This window comes from Chiloscyllium plagiosum, chromosome 34 (genome assembly GCF_004010195.1).
Source record: "Chiloscyllium plagiosum isolate BGI_BamShark_2017 chromosome 34, ASM401019v2, whole genome shotgun sequence".
Classification (NCBI taxonomy): Eukaryota; Metazoa; Chordata; class Chondrichthyes; order Orectolobiformes; family Hemiscylliidae; genus Chiloscyllium; species Chiloscyllium plagiosum.
This window is the reverse complement of record NC_057743.1, coordinates 35,416,449-35,438,635: the sequence shown is the minus strand read 5'-3', so window position 1 is coordinate 35,438,635 and position 22,187 is coordinate 35,416,449. Positions and strand designations below refer to the sequence as shown.

Below are 22,187 nucleotides of genomic sequence, written 5' to 3'. Positions count from 1 at the left end.
ACAGTTCTGGTCACTGCATTACAGAAAAGTCATAATTGCTTCGGGCAGAGAAAGGCAAGATTTGCAAGAATGTTGCCAGGGCTTGAAAATTGCAGTTATGAAGAAAATTTTGATTGATTAGGTTTGTTTTTTTAAAACAGAAGAGGCTTAATTGAGATGTACAAAATAATGGGTTCAGGTAGAATGAACAGGAAAGATTTGTTTTCTGTAGCAAAGAAGCCAATTACCAGGCAGCACAGACAGGTTAGATGGGATATAAGAAAACATTTTGTTCATCCACTGTGTGATGGGTGTCTGAAATTCACTGCCCAGTTTCATTGCAGTGGAAACCCTCAACTCACTTAAAAGATACCTGGATCACCAACTGAAGGGCTGTAACCTGTAAGACTGTGGACTCGCTGCTGCAAGGAGGGTTTAAAATGAGTGGCTAGTTCTAGATTAGGTTCCCTACAGTATGGAAACAGGCCCTTCGGCCCAACAAAGAGCAACCCTCCAAAGAGCGACCCACTCCGCTTCCCTATATTTACCCCTGACTAATACACCTAACACAACAGGCAGTTTAGCATGGCCAATTCACCTAACTTGCACATCTTTGGATTGTGGGAGGAAACCGACGCACCCAGAGGAAACTCACGTAGACACTGGGCGAATGTGCAAACTCCACGCAGACAGTCGTCTGAGGCTGGAATTGAACCCAGGTCCCTGGCGCTGTGAGGCAACAGTGTTAACTACTGAGCTACTGTGCCACTCTTTTTCTATTTTGTTGGCCAGCACAGACATGATGGACTGAATGGTCTCTTTCTGTATTGTAAACTTTCTAGCGTCTAAATGAACAGAGGTATGTATTGTGCCCCATAAAATTTACCTCTTGTGCTCTCAATGGAACAATATTCTTAGCATGGTCTGCATCATTCTACTTTCTACTCTTTTTTTTTTACATTTAAAGTAAAGCTTCCTACTTTCTCTGTTTTCTGTTGAAGGAAAAAGAGACAAAGAAATAAGTGAGAAAGCACGAGAGGAGAAGAGTCATAGAGTCGTAGGCCCTTTGGCCCAACTCATCCATGCCAGGAATAGAATTTACAAATTAATACATCAAACCTCTTGACTTGTTTTTTGGAATTAGAAAAATTTTAAGATCCCAAGTTGTAGCGTACAATATTTTGATTTATGGCTGCTCTTTCATGCAAGGAATGTGTGAACACCAAACCTCATTCACCACTTTGTTGTTTGCTGCCTACTTTTAATCCAAAATAAAACTTAGATCATACAAGTAGTTTTAATCTTTAGTTTTTGTTGAACTGATCTTTTTGAGTTTGACAGAAAAGTCCCATACGTTATTCAGCCTTTGAGTTGTTTAACCTTTTATTGTTGTGGTTGGTGTTCTAATCTGAAAATGTGGTTGATTTAGTGGGGACTCATCACACTGTAAAGGCATGAAAGAGCTTTTGTAAGAAAGTAGAAAGAAGCGCAGAAAGTGTAAACTTTTAAGTAACCTCATTGTGGTCATAATTTGAGGTTAAGGCAGTGTAATGTTTAAACCTGCTTTTCGTGTTACCAAATGAGAATATTGTTTCTTGATGAGAAGGAAAGAAATCTGAACACCTACAAGTTTGGCATTCTTTGTCCGATCTTCAGATAATTTCGTTTGCATCTTTTTGTTCCAAGCGTTTTGTGCTTTAGATTTGCTAACACCCTGAAAGCCTGTGTTCGTTGATGGTATTTTTAAATAAGCCTTTAATTATTTTCATGTGGTACATATTTACAATTGTAAAACAGATCAACATGTCCACTGAAGTAATGTTTAAGTTGAAACCACATTCAATAAAGAATTTGAACAGTTTGTATGCAGTAAGATATTCTGGATGTAGGTTTGCTTTCTGAACTGGAAGGTTCGTTTTCAGATGTTTTGTCACCATACTAGGTAACCTCTTCATTGACCCTTCGAATGAAGCACTGGTGGTGTAGCCCACTTTCTATTTGTGTGTTTGGGTTTCCTTAGGTTGGTGATGTCATTTCATGTGGCGATGTCATTTCCTTTTCTTTTTCTCAGGGGGCGATATATGGGGTCCAAGTCAATGTGTTTGTTGATGGAGTTTCGGTTGGAATGCCATGTTTCTAGGAATCCTTGTGTGTGTCTCTGTTTGGCTTGTCCTAGGATGGGTGTGTTGTCCCAGATAGATTTAATTTTAATTTTATCATGTTTTTAATACTTATTTAGTTCCAGTTTCAGGCACCAACCAAACTGTTTCAGTTGACAACAGCATGGCAAGGAAATTTGTGCCATTATCACGCAGTTGCTTATCCAGTGCCAGTTTAGACATCAACGTCTTGCTTTTTCTTAGGGTTACCTGATTCTGTAAATTTCTGTTTTTCATTTGACTCAGCATGTGTACTTCCTCATTTACACCCTTCGCAATAAACAATGAGTTTAATGCCTAAATTTGTTTTGAAATTTGTGTGATAATTGCAGAAATTTACTCATGCTGTTTTCAGCTGAGGACTGATGTCTGTAAATGAAACTGAAGGGATATTCTAGAGTATTAAAATCATGATAAAAATGTCTTTGCACTCACTATCAAATAGTTATTTAAATTTAAGCATTACTTTGGTGTTTCTGATGATCTATTTTGAAATTGTAACATTGCACTATTTAAAAAAAATTAAATGCTTATGTCCAAAAGGCAATGAACTGTCTGTACAGTGATTACAGTGATAATGATTGTCACACTAATTTAATAGCAATCGTTGTATCACGTTACTCTCCTTAATAACTATTTCCACAGGTCATTAGAGGTTATATTCAGTGAGTTTACTAAATGGTACACTGCAAAGTGAAGGGGTAGTGCCTAATGTTTAGAGAAACACACTTTTAGGCAGTAATATAACCATGCTGAACACTTTATATGCAGAATTACTGATACATTTGCCCTTGATCATTATCCTTTATGACAATGTGCAAATACCCATATACAGTCATTCATTAGTTGTTTTTGTTTTTTTTGCTGTTTGAATCAATAATTGAATATTCAGACAAGTTCTGATACTTCTTTGGTACAAAAAACACCAGTGACCTGGAAAACTAAGCAATCGTGCCTTGTGTAGTACATAGAAATGCAGGTGTTTAGCCAAGGGCAATTTCTTTTTTTTTATTTATGTTTCAGAGCCATTGTTGTCCCAATTTTAAAACAAAAGCTGCCCAACATCATGGAGAGTTAGCTGTTTAACAGAGTAGCATATGGAAATGCTGAAGCTGTATTTGTACAAACCTTCACTGTATTTGTACAATACCAATAGCATATATGATATAGTGAATCTTGTTTAATATCATTTCAGATGGAGCTAATAATACTCTCTCACATAAAGTCATGCATGTGTTGAAGGCAAAATGGGTGGCGCATGCATCCGTGCATGGTGTTGAAATAAGTGTGGATAAAGTTAAAACAGATGTAGGCTTCCAACACTTACACGCAATACAGAGAAACAATAAAATTCAGATTGTGTTGAACATACCCATGTCGCAAAAAATGGCAATATATTTCCAAGTCAGGATGCTCTGTGACCTGAGTTGGTGTGAACATATGCCAGCTGTCCTCATAGGTGCTTGAGGTTGTGGGCTTGGCTGTCTAAAATGCCTTGATGAGTTGTTTCAGAGCATCTTGTGCACACTATTGCTTCTGAAAGTTGGTGATGGTGAGAGTGAATGTGGAAAGTGTTGAATGAACAGCCAGTCAAGCTGGTTGCTTTGTCCTGAATGGATTGAGCTTTTTGAGCATGTTTGGAGCTGCACTATTCAGGCAAGTAGAGTATTCTATTACGTTCAGGCACTGTAACTTGTAGGTTTCAAGGAGTCAGACGGTGAGTTACTCTCTACAGAAGTCCCTGCCTCCCACTCGATCTTACAGCCACAGTATTTAAATGGCTAGGCCAGCTCAGTTTCTGATCACTGGTAACCCACAGGATATTTGAAGTGAGTGAATGAGTGATGATAACACCATAGAATGTTAAGTTGAAATTTCTGTCCTTGGAAATGGTCAGTGCCTTTAACTTGTAAGGTATGCATGTTACTTGTCACTCAACAGCTGGGCCTGAATGTTATCCAGGTTCTGCTGCATTTGAATGCAGACTGCTTCAGTATTTGAGGAGTTGCAAACAGTACTGAACATTATGCAGCCATCACCTACATCTGACCTTGTCATTGGTGGAACAGCTGGATATGACTAGACCTAGAACACAACTCTAAGGAACTTCTATTGGGATGACTCCAACCAGTGCAGAGTACCACCTCCTCCCCCCCCCCTGATTTGCATCGACTCTAATTTTTGCTAAGGCTCCTTGATGCTATATTCTTAACCTGCTAATTTTAGCAATGGTGACCATCAAACTACACTCAACATTTTTGTAAAAATCCATCTGGTTCACTGAGGTATTTTAGTGAAGGAATCCTGCCACTCTTAGCTGGTGTAACTTACATGAGATTCCAGTTGCACCAATGTGGTTGACTCTGAACCACCCACTATAATTGCCTTGCAAACCATTCAGTTCAAGGACAATGAGGATGAACATAAAATGCTGCCTTGATGTCTCTTCCACTCTGGAATTCAGGTTTGCTTTGCCCACGTTTGGACCAATGTTTAAATGAGATCAGAAGTTGAGTGGGCCTGGTGGAACTCAATTATTCCAGCCATTTTTAAATTGTATGAAAGTCTGGTTGGGAAAACCATGTTGTGCATAAGTCCCTGGAGGATCTAAGAAAGCTCCAATCACCACACTTGGCTGGACTAATTGTAAACAGTGTGAGAGTTAGTTTATCTGTTTGGCAGTGCAAGTTACAAAGAATATTGCCCAGAATCCCTCATTCTCTTCTACTAAAAATTTTTAAGTGGTTATAGCAGTAGTCAAAGGGGTCTTTGCTTGCACCCTGAAGCTGTTGTACCTACTAAGTCCATTGACTGAGGCAAGTTCTGCCTATTCAACAAGAGGGGCAGACATATTTGCTGAATCTGACTTCAAATTTCGACTCCTTCACTTCAAAGAGAGAATGCTAAAGCAAGCTAGGCCTGGAACAATATTTGGTATTGACCTAATTTTCAAACTTCAAAAGTAACTTTATCCTTCTTACTTTAAATAGTATAGACAATAGTAAACCACTTCTTATGGAATTAAATTTCATTAGTAGTTTTGTTGTAAATTAACATTTTATTTTGTTTAAAACATTAAGTTAAACTATGGGTTACTCTTTAAATTGAAATGACTCGAAGATTAAAAGGGGATTGCATGTGATCTTGTACGCACTCCTAGTTCACAGATCATTCTGAAGAAATGCCTGGTATTTGGTTGTAAAGTAGGAGATAGGAAATTATGTGGGACTAAATGGATGGGCCAAAGGATCATTTTCTGTCTGCCATTGTTTGTATGTATGTAGAATAAAAATCCGAAGAAGTCATGATCAGAGTCTAAAATTCCCTGGTAAAACTACAGCCAGAAAGAACCAAGAGTGGCAGATTTCAGAACTGTAAGGAAGGATCAGAAAACCTTGGGATTATTTACCCTCTGAAAGGATGCAAAGGAGATTTTAACGTTTGAAATGTAGTACATTTTGTACCAACAATAATACGGGAAATTACTTTATGCAGAAGGGACTGTCTCTGTGCTGTTGGATTCTCGAGAAGGTCAAAGGGTCACATGTTCATTATATTTTGAAGGAAAATTGTGGATGATATTATGTTCTTCCGACATGAATGATCAACAGCAGGAACAGAATCTCAAATGAACTGGTAGAGGCAAAGATCTTGGATTCATTTAAGATCAAAATGGTTCCTACCATGGGGCACTTTGTCCTTTTTCTAAATGAATGACCTAAGATTGGCCAAATAACCATCCTCATTGTTAATTATTCTGTGAATTGATCATTTTGTTTTCTTGCCTTTTTTTGACTCACTTTGTTTGCGTATATTTTGTATTTGTTCTGAAGAGCTTCTTTGGTTTAGATTATTCTTGTTCAAGAAGCTCTTCTACTTTTGGTTGAAAAACTTCTTTAATTAAACATTTTTTTTAGGCTAAACTTCCAGAATTGAAGCCTGTTCCCCTGTCCACTGGTGAAATGGTAACTGAACACGAGGAGCTGGTCTGGACACCAGGTGTCAATGATTGTGATCTCCTGATGTACCTAAGAGCTGCCAGGTAAGAATGTGCTCAAACCTTCATCTCTCCAGTCAACATTTTGTTTTATATGCATGCAAGAAAATGCAAATATAAATACTTGATTATTAGAAGCTGTTTTCCTCACCTATGCAATTTTGGGGGACAATTCTCTTCTCTGTCTCCCCCCCCCCCCCCCACTTTGCTGTGTTCCATCAACAATAAATTGAGAAGAAACGTGATCTTGGCTTTTGCACATGCCCTCTGCTGCTAATTACGTGAAAGGCATCACTGAGACAATTCCATTCAGCATTCTGTAGAACTGGATTGCAGAAGGTGGGGAGCTGTTTCATTGTATAGAAATAGTATTTTCAATGGTGTACATAATTGCTAGATTGTTCCTTATGTTCATGATTGGGTAAGTAGAAATTAACATTTGCAGTTGTCATTGTAAATAAATACTGAGTGGACCCCAATACAAGCAAGCTTGCACTGATAGGAATTAGATAGGGGCGATTTTTGTTGGAGGTAAAGATGGTGGTAGAAGGAGAAGAACCAACTGACAGTTGATGGGAGTGGAAGATGGGAAGGTTCAACATTCAGTCCCTGTTCTGGGTATTTTTAATCTATAATTCAGTGAAGCTGTGACATGCCTCTGGAGCTCGTGGGGTTTGAATCAAGGCTTTGTGGCCCAGAGGTAGCCATTACAACTGCACCACAAAAGCCCTAATCTATCCCTGCTGTGCACTGAGTTCACCAACCTATTGGGCAAATAGTAGGGAGGTCATAATTGGCTCCAGGGCCCTGGAATGGGAGGATTAGGGGAATAGGTAGCTTTCTTGCAACTGATCTCTATTTAAATTGGGAGTCTCAAAAGCAAAAGAGGGGAAAAATGCAAATTACAGTTTGGTTTGATGTGATGAGGAATAATCATATACAACTGTTTGTATTGATTCTTCACTGTTTTGCTTTCATCGTGCTAGATTATTCCCTATTCTGTTGGTTAATTCTAGAAGCATAAGAGCAAGAATAGGTCATTCATCCCTTTTGAGCCTGCTCCACCATTCAGTGTTCTGCTCCTGTCTTCACCCAATATCCTTTGATCCATTTAATCCTAAGAACTATATCTAGATCTATATCGTTTCAGTTGCATGACCCTAAGATCTTTTGCTATAAATGCTGCGTCTTATGATCCTGCTCCACAGCTATCTGATGAAGGAGCAGCCCTCTGAAAGCTAGTGCTTCCAAATAAACTTGTTGGACGATAACCTGATGTTGTGATTTTTAACTTGTCCACCCGGTCCAACACTGGCACCTCCACGTTGCATCTTTCTTGAAAGTTCTCAACATTTTTGCCTCAACACTTTCCTGTGGCAGATAACTCCACAGCTTCACCACTCTCTTGGTTAAAAAAAAAATCCTCCTCATCTCTATCCTAAGCAGCCTGTCCATTAGCCTTGCACTGTCACCCCTGTTTCTGGACTCCCTGATCATTGAGAACATTCTTCCTGTATCTATCCTGTCTGATGTTGTTAGAATTTTATGGGCTTTTGAGATCCCATTCTCTGTGAACTTATAGTCCTAAATTATCCTAAATCTCTTCCCGATATGTCAGTCCCTGCTGTCCCAGGAATCAATTTGCTAAACCTTCTTTGCACTGCCTCAATAGCCAGAATATCCAAACTCTGATAAGAACATCAAATCTGCACCCAATATTCCAGCTGTGGTCTTAGTAATTCCCCGTACAATAACAGCAAGGCATCCCTGCTGCTGTACTTGAATCCTCTTACTAAGATGGCCAATGTGCCATTCGCTGCCTTTTTTTGCATACTGCACCTGCATGCTTATTTTCAGCAATTGGTGTATGAGGGCCTCCAGGTCTTGTTGCACCTCCTGTTTTCCCAATCTATTGCCATTCAGATCATTTGCCTGCCTATCTTTGCTACCAAAGTGGATAATTACACTTATTCACGTTTTCATCTGCCATATATTGCCCACTTGTCCAAATCACGCTGAAGTTTATCTGAATCCTCCTCGCTACGTACCCTTCCACTCAGCTTTGTATCATCTACAGATTTGGAAACATAACACATTTTTTTCCCTTATCTAAATAACTAATTATCCCACTCATCACTGACTGCCCTTTGGTAAAAGACCCTTTTATTCCAGTGGTCCAACCAGTTCTCAGTCCATTTCAGTACATGATCTCCAATATCATGTGCTTTAATTTTGCATACTAATCTCTTATGTGGGACCTTACCAAAAGACTTCTGAAAATGTAAGTAAACCACACCCACTGGCTCTCCTCATACAGTCTACTAGTTAAATTTCAGCAGATTTGTTAAGCATGGCTTCCCTTTTGTAAATCAATGCTGACTCTGTTTGATTTGGTTATTATCTTCCAAGTGCTGTGCTATTACATCTTTTATAACTGACTCTAGCATTTCTCCCACTGGAAATGTCAAGGTAATCAGTCTGTAATTCACTGTTTTCTTTCTGCCTGCCTCTGTAAACATTGGGGTCGTGTTAGCTACCTTCCAATCCATAGGAACTGTTCCTGAGCTTGTAGAATTTTCGAAGACGACCACTAGCACATCTGCTATTTCAAGGGCCACTTATTAAAGTAATCTGGGGTGAAGTCTATCAGGCACTGGGGATTTACCTGCCTTTAATCCTGTTAGTTTCCACAACATTGTTCCATTACTCACATTCATTTCTTGTGGTTCCTCCTTCCGATTAGACCTCGTGCTCCCCTATAATTTTGGGATCTTATTTCTGTCTTTGTTTGAGAAGACAGAACTAAAGTACATACTTAATTGGTCTACCATCTCTTTCTTCCCATTCCATTACAAATTCTCCTGTTTCTGACTGTAGGGCACCTATATACATCTTTGCTAACCTTCTTCTCTTCATGAATCTATAGAAGCTTTTATTGTCAGTCTGTATGCCCCTTCAGGTTTGATGTTATGCTCTATTTTCTCCCTCTTAATCAGTACTTTTGTCTTCATTTTCTGGAATCTAAACTGTCCCAATCCTAAGGTTTTATACTTTAATGGCCAATTTGTAACTATCCCTAATTTTCCTTGTTACCCGCAGTGTGGCTACATTTCCCATTTTATTTTTATGTTATGTTGGGTTGAATAGTTTTTGCAGTTTGGCCACACGTTCTTTGCGTATTTACCTATCTATTGTCATCCCTTGAAACAAAAGTCTTTAATATATCATTGCAAGTCGCACCACATTCCATCATGATTTCCTTGAATTAAATTCAGGATTCTAGTCTCAGTAACAACTATATCGCTCTCTATCTGAATGTAAAATTCTTTCCTATTGTGTTCTCTCTTCCCTAAGGGCCCACGCACAACTAGATTAGCAGTTATCCCTTCCTTGTTGCACAATACCTAGCCAAGAGCGGCCTTTGTCAAGTTGGTTCCTCAACATATTTATTTGAAAAATTATCCCTTATATACTCCAACAATTCCTCCTCTACAGTGTTGCTACTGATTTCATTTGCTCAAATTATATGGAGATTGACTTTATTCATAATTACAGTCATGCTATTATTACTTAAATCTCTAATTTCTGTCAATATTACAGCTGCAGTTTGGAGGTTTATTTACAACCTCTCCTGACATTTTCTGCTCATTCGTGTTTCTAAGCTCAACCAATACAGATTCTACTTCACCAGAGCTAATATCCTTCCTCGCAATCAGATTAATTTTCTTTTTAAACAGCAGTTCTAATCCACCTCCTTTTTCCCGTTTTGTCTGACCTTTCTAAAAACTGAAACTTGCTCGATATTCTGTTCCTACTCCTGACCGCCCTGCAGCCACATCTCTGTAGTGGATGTAGGTTTGTTCGCTGAGCTGGAAGATTCATTTTCAGATGTTTCATCACCATACTAGGTAACATCTTCAGTGAGCCTCTGGATGAAGCTTTGGTGACGAAATGTCTGAAAATGAACCTTCCAGCTCAGAGAACAAACCTACATCCAGAACCTGAGCTACAAATCTTCTCAAAGCATGCTAACATTTCTTTAATCCCCACTATTTCATACCCATTTAAATCTGTTTGCTTAACTGATTTCATCTATTTTATTGCAAATGCTCCATACCTTAAGGCACAAATCCATAATGCTTGTCATTTTAGCATTCTTAGCCTCCTTTATTGTGGCCCTGCTTGATTCTAGCCCTTTATTTCTCTGCACATCAACTTTCTTATTTCCCAATATGTCTTTGTTTCATTCCTATTTTTCTGTCATCCATCAACCTGTACAGGTTCCCATTCACCTACCATTTTATTTTATACCTCCTCAACCACACTTTCAAATACATCCTGTAGGACATAAGTTCCGGTCCTGCCCAACTGATTTAGCTTGTCCTGATGCCATCAGGCCCAATGCCCCAGGAATCTGGAACCCTCCCCCTTGCACCATCGGTACAGCTATGTAGCCATCAATATAGCATATTATTTCTATTCTGACTGCGATGTGGCATTGGTACCAATCTTGAGATTACTGTCTGAGGTCCTATTTTCTAATGTACTTCCTACCTCCCTATATTCTACTTTCAGGACCTCCTCTCTTTTGTCATTGATGCCAATGCATATCACAACCACTGGCTACTCACCCTTGCAATTCACAATGTCATGTGACTCTAGCACTCAGGAGGCAATGTACCATTCTGGAGTCTTGCTTGCAGCCACAGAACCGTCTGTCTGTTCCCCTTACTATTGAATTTCCTGTTACTATAGCATTCCTGTTCTTTATCTCCTCCTCCATGCAGCAGAGCCAACAATGGTGCAATGAGGTTGGCTATTATAATAGCAAACATAGAGATATTTAAAATACTTTCACAGACCAATTAAATAAATGTGTGAGCTCGGTAAGAAGTCAGCTATGTTGATAGAATATTTGCTGCTGACAAATTACCCAGGTGCTTCACTAATCATGAAATTGCCTGACAGAATTTTAATTGTCCCACCATTGTGTTCAATACCTACAGTTGCTTAGGCTGCAAGTTCTGAAATTCCCCACCTATGTCTCTTTATTTCTCTATCTCACTTTTCTCTTTTATGATATTCCTTTTAGGCCGAACTTTATTCTTAGGTTTGGCCTAATTGATCTTTACAAGGCTTACTGGTATAATTCCTTTTGCAATCCCTTTGTGAATTGTCTTGGTAATTGAAAATTAGAAGGGATGTTTTACTTTGCAGTATTTGAATTATAATTTCCTATTTCAATTTTTTTTTATATTCGGAATAATGCAAAATGTGTTTCCATGTAGGAGTATGGCTGCCTTTGCAGGGATGTGTGATGGTGGATCTACAGAAGATGGCTGTCTTGCAGCATCTCGTGATGATACTACAGTAAATGCTTTAAATACTGTAAGTTTCCTTTGCATTAGGCAATTTGCTGAGCTCCAGATGTGACATTGTGTCATTGCTTAAAGCAATGACCTCCAAATTATTTTAGCAAATAGATTATAAAATTGAAAAGACATACCACTTTTCAATGCGTATTGTTCTGGTTATTAATTGGCCTATATTTTCCAAGTGCTTTAAAATCCTGAGCCAGAGATGGTGCCATCATGGTAATGTCACTGGTCTATTAATCCAGAAACCCAGGAGACATAAGGTTCAAGCTCCATCATGGCAGCTGGTGGAATTTCAATTCAATTAATTTGAAATTGAAAGGAAAAATCTGCCTTCCTTACTAGCTCTGGCATAGATGTGAAACCAGAACCACAGTGTTGCGTTTGACTCTTAAATGCACTCCGAATTGATCCAGCAAACCACTTAGTTCAAGGGCAATTAGGGCAGACAATAAACACTAATCTTGCCAGTTATGCTCACATCCCAGAAAAGAATAAAAGAACACAAATTTCTTGACTTCCCCACCTTGAATTAAATAAGTCCTGTCCTCAAAAAGATGGTTATCAGCTCTAATACAATACTCCTTTTATTTCCTTAAGTTTTGAAATTGTGAAGTTTAATGTAAAACTTGTATTCAAGTTCATATCTTTGAATTTGAATAAATGAACACAATGTATTTACTTGAATACTCATTGAATAGCTATTAAAATGAAAAAGAATTGCTGTAGTTTCCTGGTTATTAATATTGATTGCTTTCTGATTCTGTTCCATCTTAAAATTGTACCTTAACATAATGAGTTATTGAAAGCTTTGTTACAAAAAGGCTTAAGTTTTGGAATCAAAGTTGGGCACTTTAATAGAGCTAGCATCCATTTGCTGAGGAGGAGCCTTGTATGATTCTGTTTTCAGATGCAAAGTGAGGCACTCATGGAAGTTGCATACTGAATAAATGTTGGCTCTGAATGTTGAAGGACGTGGAAAATGTCGACCATTTAATAACCAGAAAATGTTTTTTTAAAACAGTGGATATTAAAACTATGAACAATCAAAATATGTATCTATATTTTACATCGTCTCCAACTATCGATTTTGATGTTAGTACATTTCTATGAAGTGTTATATGATATACATTGCTAATTCTTAGAAAGTTATGAAAGCATGATGAGAACTTCATCAATTTTACTGCAGCACGTTGTATAAATCAAAGCTGGCAGCTCACTACCACAATGTTTTATTTATGTAATGGCAGACTGCGGCAGAAAGCGATGGAATTTAATGTTAATTGTGAAAGATAGCTATGAGGGACAGAAAATGAGAAATGTCATTCAGCTGTATTCTGAAATGTAATAAATGTATTCTTCCAATCGTGATTTATATGACAAATATTCAAATTGCTGTAATTGTATAAGATGCATTGGATCAATTCATTTATATTTTGCTGAAATTCTCAGTGAATAGATTTTTCTAGCGAGAGAAAAAGATGATAATGGATACCTCAGGATTATAGCTGATTATATTTTAACCTGAGCTCTCAAAGGGACCTTAAAAATTGTATTATGGTAAAATGTACATTTTTAAGAATGCTTTTTTTTTGCTTGGGAACTTATTTTAAAAATGTGCTACTCCCTTCCTCTTACAGTATGGCCCTTACTGAAAATTATGACTTTTTTTAAGGTTTCATCATGGATGCGCTCTGAACGCTGACTGTTTGCATTTTAAGGAAAAGCTGAAAAATACACACCTTTTTCATGAATAATTTACCAATTCTTTCTTTTTCAATAAATGTCAGTGCCAGTTTTCAAAATTCATGCTATTAAAGCCAGTCAGAATGTTTTTTTTCCACAGTGCTATGACAACTGAGTGATATTGACTCCTTCAGTCGAAGTGTTGTGAAAAATGGGATATATAATATTGTTGTACTTCAAAGGCTGGTAGGATATGTCATTACACTGGTTGCCTACTAAGGAAATTCCTAATCACAATATTTCTGTCAAGCGCAGAGTAGTGGCACATAATTTCCCACAGGGATGAGGGAGAAAGAAAATTGGAGACACTGCAATCCGCTCAGTGGCTGAAGAGAGAATTGGCAGGCAGCATGCTCTCAACGGGGAATGATGTGCAGGGGCAATAATGTAATTTGGAAATAGGAGTATAGATTTACAGTATTCAGAAAGTCCAATTCCAGTTGTTTGTAAAATTCTGACGATGGGCCATATTGGAACTAACATTAACTGGATTAAAACAAAATAGTTCGAGCATTGACAAGCTTCGTAAATTTGCTTTGACTTACAGTTTTCTGTATTTGAACTTACATTTGGCTATAATCTGTCAGCTACTAAAATCCTTTCTGTGCATGTCTCTTAGTAGTTCCTGTTTCATTTCTCTACATTGATTCCAGTCCAGACTTGCTCCTTTACACACAGTTGTTTCTGCCACTACCTTCTCAATGTCATTCTTGCTAATGCATTTCTATATCCTTCTTTTCTAAACTCAACCTTTGAATTAATCTGTATTTCTTGACAAATCTGTACATTCAATATTTACATCACTTGGGAAAACCTTTCAAATTCACTCTACAGAGCTTCCCAAACTGTGGGTCATGATGATGTCATTCTGAAATTGTGAGCTCTTGAGCAGCAAAGCCCCAACCATATATTAATTGCGTTACACATAGACATTTACAGCACAGAAGAAATCATTGGGCCCATTGTATCTGTACCAGTCAACAAAGATCTGACTATAGTAGTCCAGTTTTTCAGCTTTTGACCCATAATCTGGAGGCTGTGACAATGCAAGTGTATATTTAAATACTGCTTAAAATCTGGGTGTTTCTGATCTAATCACCTTTTCATGCAGTGAGACCTAGACTCCTACCATCCTCAGTGAAAACATAATTCTCCTTAACTCCTCTCTCAACCCTTTATAGTTTATGTTAATCCTGTCCCCTTATTATTGACTCCCCCACTGGTGGGAAACAACAGCATCCTATCTACACCCCTCATAATCTTACCAGGAAACTTTGGACAGTCTGGAAGGATAGATCGCGTCCAGAGTGAGACACAGGTTGAGTGAGTTTATAGTTTTGCGGAATGGTGCCTCAATGGTTAGTGCTGCCTCACAGCAGTTTGATTCCAGCATCGTCTGTGTGAAGTTTGCACGTTCTTCTCGTGTCTGCGAGAGTTTCCTACCACAATCCAAAGATGTGCAGGTTAAGTGCATTGGCCATGCTAAATTACCAATAGTGTCCAGTGATGTGCAGGCTAGGTAGAGTGTCTATGGTAAAGCAGGGTTCCAGGGATAGAATGGTGGACAGGCTGTGGGTGAGATGTTCTTCAGAGGGTTGGGACAGACTTGATGAGCCACATTGCCTCTTTCCACACTAATGATTCTATGATACAGGTCATATGAATTTAAAAAGATGGCACAGTTAGCATGGCTGAGGTGAGTGTCTATGTCTTCATGCATTTCCTCCCACAGTCCAGAGATGTGCAAATTAGATGCTAACTCTCATGTCCCTTACCATTTCCAGGATCTCCAGTCTTGGCCCCACCCTTTGTCATTATGGGAACGTATTTGCCCTTCACTCTCACTACTTTTCCCTCGTGTACCTCCCCCAGTTCTGCTCTGACAGTTCTTTCAGCAAGCTGCTGTTTATGGTGCACTTGGGCCAAATTGTGTATATTCTTAGTAAACCTAGCTTTTTATCATTTAAAAGTTTTTATTCCTGGCCCATCATTAACTTGTTCCATAAGTAGATCCTGCATTTAATTAAGTTATGATCACTCCCATCACAGTGCTGGTCTGTTGATATGCCTTGATATATGGCGAACTCCTCCCTTGTTAGGCTTGCTGCATACTCGCTACAAAAGTTTTTCCCCAATCTCTCCTAGACTGTTAGGTGGCCTACAATACATAATCTGTAGTATGTTGACTCTTTCATGTTTTTTAACCTCTGTCCATATGACCTCATTTGATTCTTCCATGATATCATCCTTCCTCACTGCTATAATTAATTCCTTGATCAACTGTGACCCCCATTTCCTCTCTATTCCTGTCACTATCCTTTAGCCAAGTGTAGTTAAGACATCGTCTCCCCATGTGCCAATCTGTGCCCTCAGCTCATCTATCTTGCTTCTCAGGGTCCTTGCATTAAAATATTTTCCATCTAGCCTTACTAAACTCAGTTATTTCTTATCTAAGCTCTGCTACCTCTGCCTTTCAGATTCATTCACCGATGTTTTAATTTCTAATTCCAGCTCAGGTTCCTTCCCTTCTGAACTCAGGATCCTAAACCTGGTGTCTTGTGATTTTGAATACTGAGCATGGCCAGACTGACTAACCCCTATGCTATTCTTGCTCCAAGTCATTGAAAAGAGAGGTTTCCAAAACTCCGTGAAAATTGAACACTTTTCTACTCTATCACCAAAACCTCTGTTTCTCCCACTCTGGCCACATCAAATGTCAGGCTTCAAAATGATGTCTTGGGAGCACAGCAAATCATATCTTTCTTTGCAATGCCTTCACTGATTTGTGCTGTACTATGCATTCATTAAAAGATGGAAGAAGTTGAAGATCTTGACCCTCTTAGCTGTAAGGAGTTTATTTTAAAAACAGTTTCCTGTGCTTGTTAAAGCATAAAACTATTTAGAATGCATGTTGTTCACAATTGGAATGTATGGTAATTTGGTCTGGATTGTTAATAGAACGTGGTGTGCTAGCTGCCAATGTTTTGCAAACACTAATAATATGCCTTTTCCAGAGTAGTCTCTGGGATGAACTATATTTGCTGGGATGGCCAGTGAGCCTCTGGAAAGACTGAGTTGTTCTTGAGCTTCACATGGATATGCACAATGAAAATAAGAATGCTAAATTATTCAGTGTCATATTTAATTTTAACAAAGTCATTAAAACGGGCTAGTTTTGTCATCTGTTTGGGAGAAAAATGTATTTTCTTTTTAAGTCTCATGCCCCTTTCCTCAGGAAAAATGTAACCTATTCTCATTATATTCCAGCTGAAATCAGTTTAGAATTTACATGGATTTGCCATTCCCCTCCCTTTTGGAGGCATGTTGCTCGTTTCAGAACTTTGTTGAAACAGCCAGACGAAAATCAGGAATGTTTATTATCACCCTGCATTACTTTTCAGTTTATTTGTTAAATCCAGACCCTGTGAGTCAGATGCAGATACCAAATATCTACATTGATTGCATTCAAATTTTTAAAAAGCCAAATATTTCTTCATTCAAGAAGTCACTCTTAAACTTCACACTACAATTTTTGTTTTACCATAAACAAACAGCAAATTATCAGCATAAACATGTTGATTAAACTGCTAGTTTGAGTTTGTGTGATGTTGCAGTTAGTATTTTCCCCCTCTATTTGCTGTGATATTACACCCCTACCAAATTTGCTGTTCATTTAATCACAAATGGGAACACTTTAGATGAGATTAAATATTTGATATTTTCAATTTCCCTTTTTCATGATCAGCATTTTAGTCAACTCTGTTGACGTATATCTCTTATTTTGGTACTGCATCCATTTAGTGCTGAATGGAAGAACTGCCTTCAATGCACAGAGTATGCCCCCTGCCTTAAGCTAAAAAGGTGGTGGTCAACAAAATTTTCTTGGTCATGGGTAGCACTGATTTAACAAAGCTCAGAAACAGAATGGAAGGCAAATAACTAGGGTTTGGAGAAGGGGTAAGATTTATATCTTTAAAAAGAAAATTAAAACAAGGCTCTTGTTTTTGAATATTGAATTTTATTTGAAGTCATATTTATTACATTGCAAAACTGCTATATTTTTAGACTAAAGATAGGAATACTTTAATGAAATAACAAGTAGAATTTCCATCCAAGATTTGCCTCTCCTGTTGATAGCAATGGTTTACATTTTCTGGTAAGTCATTCAACCGAACAGAATCGTATTTGTTTAATTTACCTTGAAAAGCCTACAAACCAAGACACACCTCAGCATAATACAGGTATATCCCTGCTGTGTCCTGTGCTAGAGTCCTTGCTGTGTCATTCAATGGGCAATAGAGAGGAATATTTAATGCACCCATACATCCATGGCTGCCTGCCCAGATCATGCAGATGACTGTTGCAGAAATTTAAGATTGATTAGTAACCTTTAAAATGGTGGCACTCCATCACGGTTGCACCAGTGGAGTGGGCTCCTGCAATTGGATTTGTGAAATGTTTCTCTGCTCACCTAAGCATTCCTAAGCAAGTAACCATTTTGAACATTTCATAAATAATGTACTTTGATATTTAGACATTGCAAATTATTGCTTTGGCTATGAATACATTCTAAACCTTGTAAGCCATTGTCATCAATTGTTCTTGGGATGTGGGAAACACTGCATTAATTGTCCATTCTTAATGACTTGAAGTGCATGTGATGATGATAAGTCAGAAATTTCAAGATTTTAGGCCAGCAGCAATATATATCCAAGTGAGATGCATAACTTGGATATATTCCCACAACCTTATTGAGTTATTATAATGCATATTGCAGTTTTTGCTTACTGCAGTCAAACAAATTGTCCTGTTCAAGATGGTGTCGAGCTTCTTGATTGTTGCAGCTGTTTCTTTCAAAGTAAATGGTGTCTATTGTGAATCCTATCTTGAATGTTGGTTATGGTGGCGAAGCTTTGAGAGATCATGGAATTAATCGCTTATTGTAGACCTGTGCATTTTAACCTAAAATTGATATGAATTTCAAAGTTAAATATCTGTTAAATATATCAAGATATTGATTGTGTGATGCTTTTGAATGCTGGAGGAGCCAGCCAAGCTTTGTCTTGTTAAAGATGATCAGTATCAAGCACTTGTGAGGTATGAATGTTGCCATCTATTAACTTAAGACGTCCTGATGTAGGAAGATAAGCTACTTCATTATCACTGGAAAGGTGAATGGATCCAAGAAATGAGAAATTGCATGCCTCACTCTTAATCTTATGAGGAGTGAAACATTATTGAAGAGGTAGCTGGAAACATTTGGACTGTGGACGTTTTTCTGAGAAACTCTCATAGTGCAGTAGTTGACCTGCAACGGCCAATTACCATTTTCCTTTGTGTCATTTATAATTCTGATTGCTGGAGAGTATCCTATTTGACTCCCATTGGCTTCATTTTTATTCGTGGCCCTTTGATGCTATCAGCTAAATGTTGTCTCAATGTTCAGGATTGTTACTCCCATCTGCCCCTGGCATTCAGGTCTTATTTGCATCCCAATCCATTTTAAAGTTATAATAGTGTCCAGAATCAAACAATCTTGGTTCTGGTGCTGTGTCAACGGATACATTCTTGATGGATATTTCCCTCACTTTACTGATGATTGCACATAGATTTATTCCACATTCATGGAAATCAACAACAGCCTGAGTTAAGTATGTACTTCCAAACCCAACGCAGTGTTGCCAATTGCAACTGTGCTGCTGTATCAAGCAAAGTCCAGGTGCTTCAAGGGCAGTTGGGGGAAGAGGAGAGGAAAAAAAAAATCTTTCTTGTACTCGTGCCAGTAGACACTTTCCAGATGGAACTTGTTGAAGATTGGTTGCAGATTTCTTCAAGCCTCCAATTCTCTAGCCCATGGGTGGTGCATATGATGAGGCAAACCAGAGCCATAAGAAAAGGCAAAGCTTGATTTGATTACCGCCTAAAATGTTGTGTCAGTGCCAACAGTAATTCTTCAATTTATTAATTAAATCCAGATTGCAAACAATCCACTTCTTGATAAAGTTTTGGATTGTTCACTTTTCCATAGGGTTATTTTGAAGCCAGAGCTGAAAGTTTTACGCTGCATTTAGGTCTACTTAGCACATTGCAGAATATGGTTGCTTTTGATTAAGTAACACCTACAAGCAAGGTCATCTGTAAACTGCTCCAAGTGAGGGTTTTAAAGTGACAAGCGCACATTTTTTTTGCAACCTTGAAAGAAACATTCTTTCTCCATTCTTTCATAAAGTCACTGTCCTTGATGATTTCATGGATGCTAGCAGCCCACTACATCTATGTGCTTGTTCCTGATAGAAGTCTGGCTCTTAAAGTTGAGGTCTTCCATTTCTACGCATTATAGAGCTAGAAGTAGACATTTCAAATTACTTTGCCTTTCAGTTAGATCATGCCTGACTGATATCTTCATCTGCCCCTCTTGGCATTGAATCCCTTGATAACTTTGCTGAATAAAAATCTAACCATTTCAGGTTTTAGCTTTTCAATTGATCTGTCTTTTGGAAGGAGTGAAGGAGGGCCTATGCTCCAAAAGCTTGTTTTTTTTTTCAAATAAATCTGTTGGACTATAACCTGGCCTTGTGTCACTTCTGATTTTGGAAGGAGAGCATTCTAGATTTCCAATACACTTTCTATGAAAATGTGTTTCACCTTTCGTAGACCTGGCTGTATAATAACTTTATCTCCTCTGACTTTGGACATTGTCTCAGTCTGTCGATTTACAAACATTTTTGTACAGAGATCATATGCAAGCAAATGGAGGAATGGAAAACCACAGCTGACCAACAAAGGAGCTGAAGTAATTTGGCTTCTCAAGCCTGCTCCACCATTCAATAAAGCAAAACTGATCTAATTGTGTATCAAATTCCACATTCCTACCTAGCCTCATGAACATTTGATTCGTTGTCTAACAAGAATCTATCGACTTTACCATAAAAACATTCCTTGACACCACCTTTTCAGGCAGAATTCCAAGTTGTTCAACTGTTAGAGAAATTATTTTTCCTAATCTCTGTCCTGAAAGAGAGACCCTTCATTTTTCGTTTTTAAGCCCTCATTACAGACTCACCCCAAAAGGAAATATTCTTTCCACATCCACCTTTCAAGATTGTTCAGGGTCTTGTAAACTTCAAACAACCTATCTCTTCTCAACTCCAGTGAAAACAAGCCCAGTCTGTCTAGCCTTTCCTCATAAGAAGACTCATTCATTCCAGGTATCAATCTAATAAGCCTTCTTTGAACTGCCTCCAAAACAAATGCATCTATCTTTAAATAGGGAGATGAGGACTGTACACAGTGCTCAAAATGTGGTGTCACTAGTGCCTCATGCAACAAAAGAATAACCCCTTTACTTTTATGTTCAGTTCCTCTCATAATAAAGAGTAGCATTCCATTAACCTTTTTAATTGCTTGTTGTATTTATGTCGAAACATTGTGATTTATGCACTAGAACACCTGATCTCAGCTATCTGTATCATATGCATTCTCATGTCCTCTTCCTACCTGTCTGTGTCATCTGCAAGTTTATCTACTGCACCATTGCATCTAAGTCAGTAAATCTTGTACACCATGAGCTCCTACTCTGCACAAAAATCTTTTATGTAGCTCCTTGTCATATGCCTTCTGGAAATACAAGTAAAGTACGTCTGCAGGCTCCCCTGTATCAACAGCGTTTGTTACTCATTGAAAGAACTCCAATAAATTAGTTAGTCATGATTTCCTTTATGTACTGGTTACTTGGAATTTTTCTAAATTCCAAGGTATAATGGTTTCCTTTTTTCTGCCTTCATCTCTTGAATTGAGTTATCTAGCAGATTTTGGAAATTTAACACCTGCAGATTTTTTACCTCATTGTTACATCTTTTAAGACCGTGGGATGAACTCCAGCTGGACCCAGTGACTTCAGGCCACAACGCCATTCTCTTTGCTCAGTACCTCTTTCCTATTTATTCCAGTTCACTAAGTTCCTTCTCTTCCACCATCTGATTTACATCTATGACTGGAGATTGTTTTTGTTTTTTTGGAACTTGTATAGTGGAGATTGAAGTAAAATATCTTTTTATTTCATCCACCTTTTTTAAATTATCTATTAACTACCATTCTCCTCTCTGCAGGGTCAACACCCATTTTCCTTGTGCTTTTCCCTTTCAAATATTTGTAGAAACTCTTGCTATCCACTTTTACATACATAGCAGGCTTCCTCTCATACTATAATTGCTTTCTCCTGATTACGATTTTGGTTGGACTGTTCCTTTATTTTGAGGTTTATTTTCTCTATCCCTCCCTGTCATTTCCTGAGCAGCTACATCTACTTGAGCTTGAACCCTCACTCCAGTTGTTTAATTTTCATCCTCGATGGTGAAAGTTGAGAAATTTCCTGGCATGACTGCCTCAAGCAGTTGTCAGCAAAGATAGATTTTCATTTTCATTTCACAAGGATGAATCTTAACTGAGAGCCTTCATATTCATTAGACTGTTGAAACCATTGTGGCTGAGGAAAGACCATTGTATAATTGCCAGAAAAGGTCAAAGAGAAACAGTTGTCAATTAAACAATCTTCATTTACGTATGATAAAGGGATTTTAAGTGCTTTTGGTTTCTGCTATTGATAACCTTAAAGGGTATGGGTGATTGACACTTTAATAGGAATATAGTTTAAAAAAAAAAGATTTCTTTTGAAAAGTAGAAAGCTATGAATGAACACCACCCCACTGATGTCAGGGCACAAACTTTGGGAAGCCCTGGAATTGGTAAATGGGCATGGAATGACACCAAAATTTGAGGTGTAGTGGACAGCAAAGAGGGTTACCTCAGATTACAACAGGATCTAGACCAGATGGGTCAATGGGCTGCGAAGTGGCAGATGGAGTTTAATTCAGATAAATGCGAGGTGCTGCATTTTGGGAAAGCAAATCTTAGCAGGACTTATACACTTAA

The 22,187-nt window shown here is 38.2% G+C and overlaps 1 protein-coding gene across 9 annotated transcripts in view; it reads left to right on the top strand.

Annotated features, from left to right (window-relative positions):
• Positions 1 to 22,187, top strand: part of rerea (arginine-glutamic acid dipeptide (RE) repeats a) — a 558,826-nt gene that overhangs the window by 370,756 nt on the left and 165,883 nt on the right. For all 9 annotated transcript variants that reach the window (XR_006309302.1, XM_043676159.1, XM_043676158.1 and 6 more), the window contains 2 exons: positions 6,056 to 6,180; positions 11,424 to 11,523. Coding sequence is in view for 8 of the 9 variants with exons in the window: in XM_043676159.1 (XP_043532094.1) it covers positions 6,056 to 6,180; positions 11,424 to 11,523 (225 nt within the window). In the remaining variant the exon portion in view is untranslated. The remainder of the gene's footprint in view (positions 1 to 6,055; positions 6,181 to 11,423; positions 11,524 to 22,187) is intronic.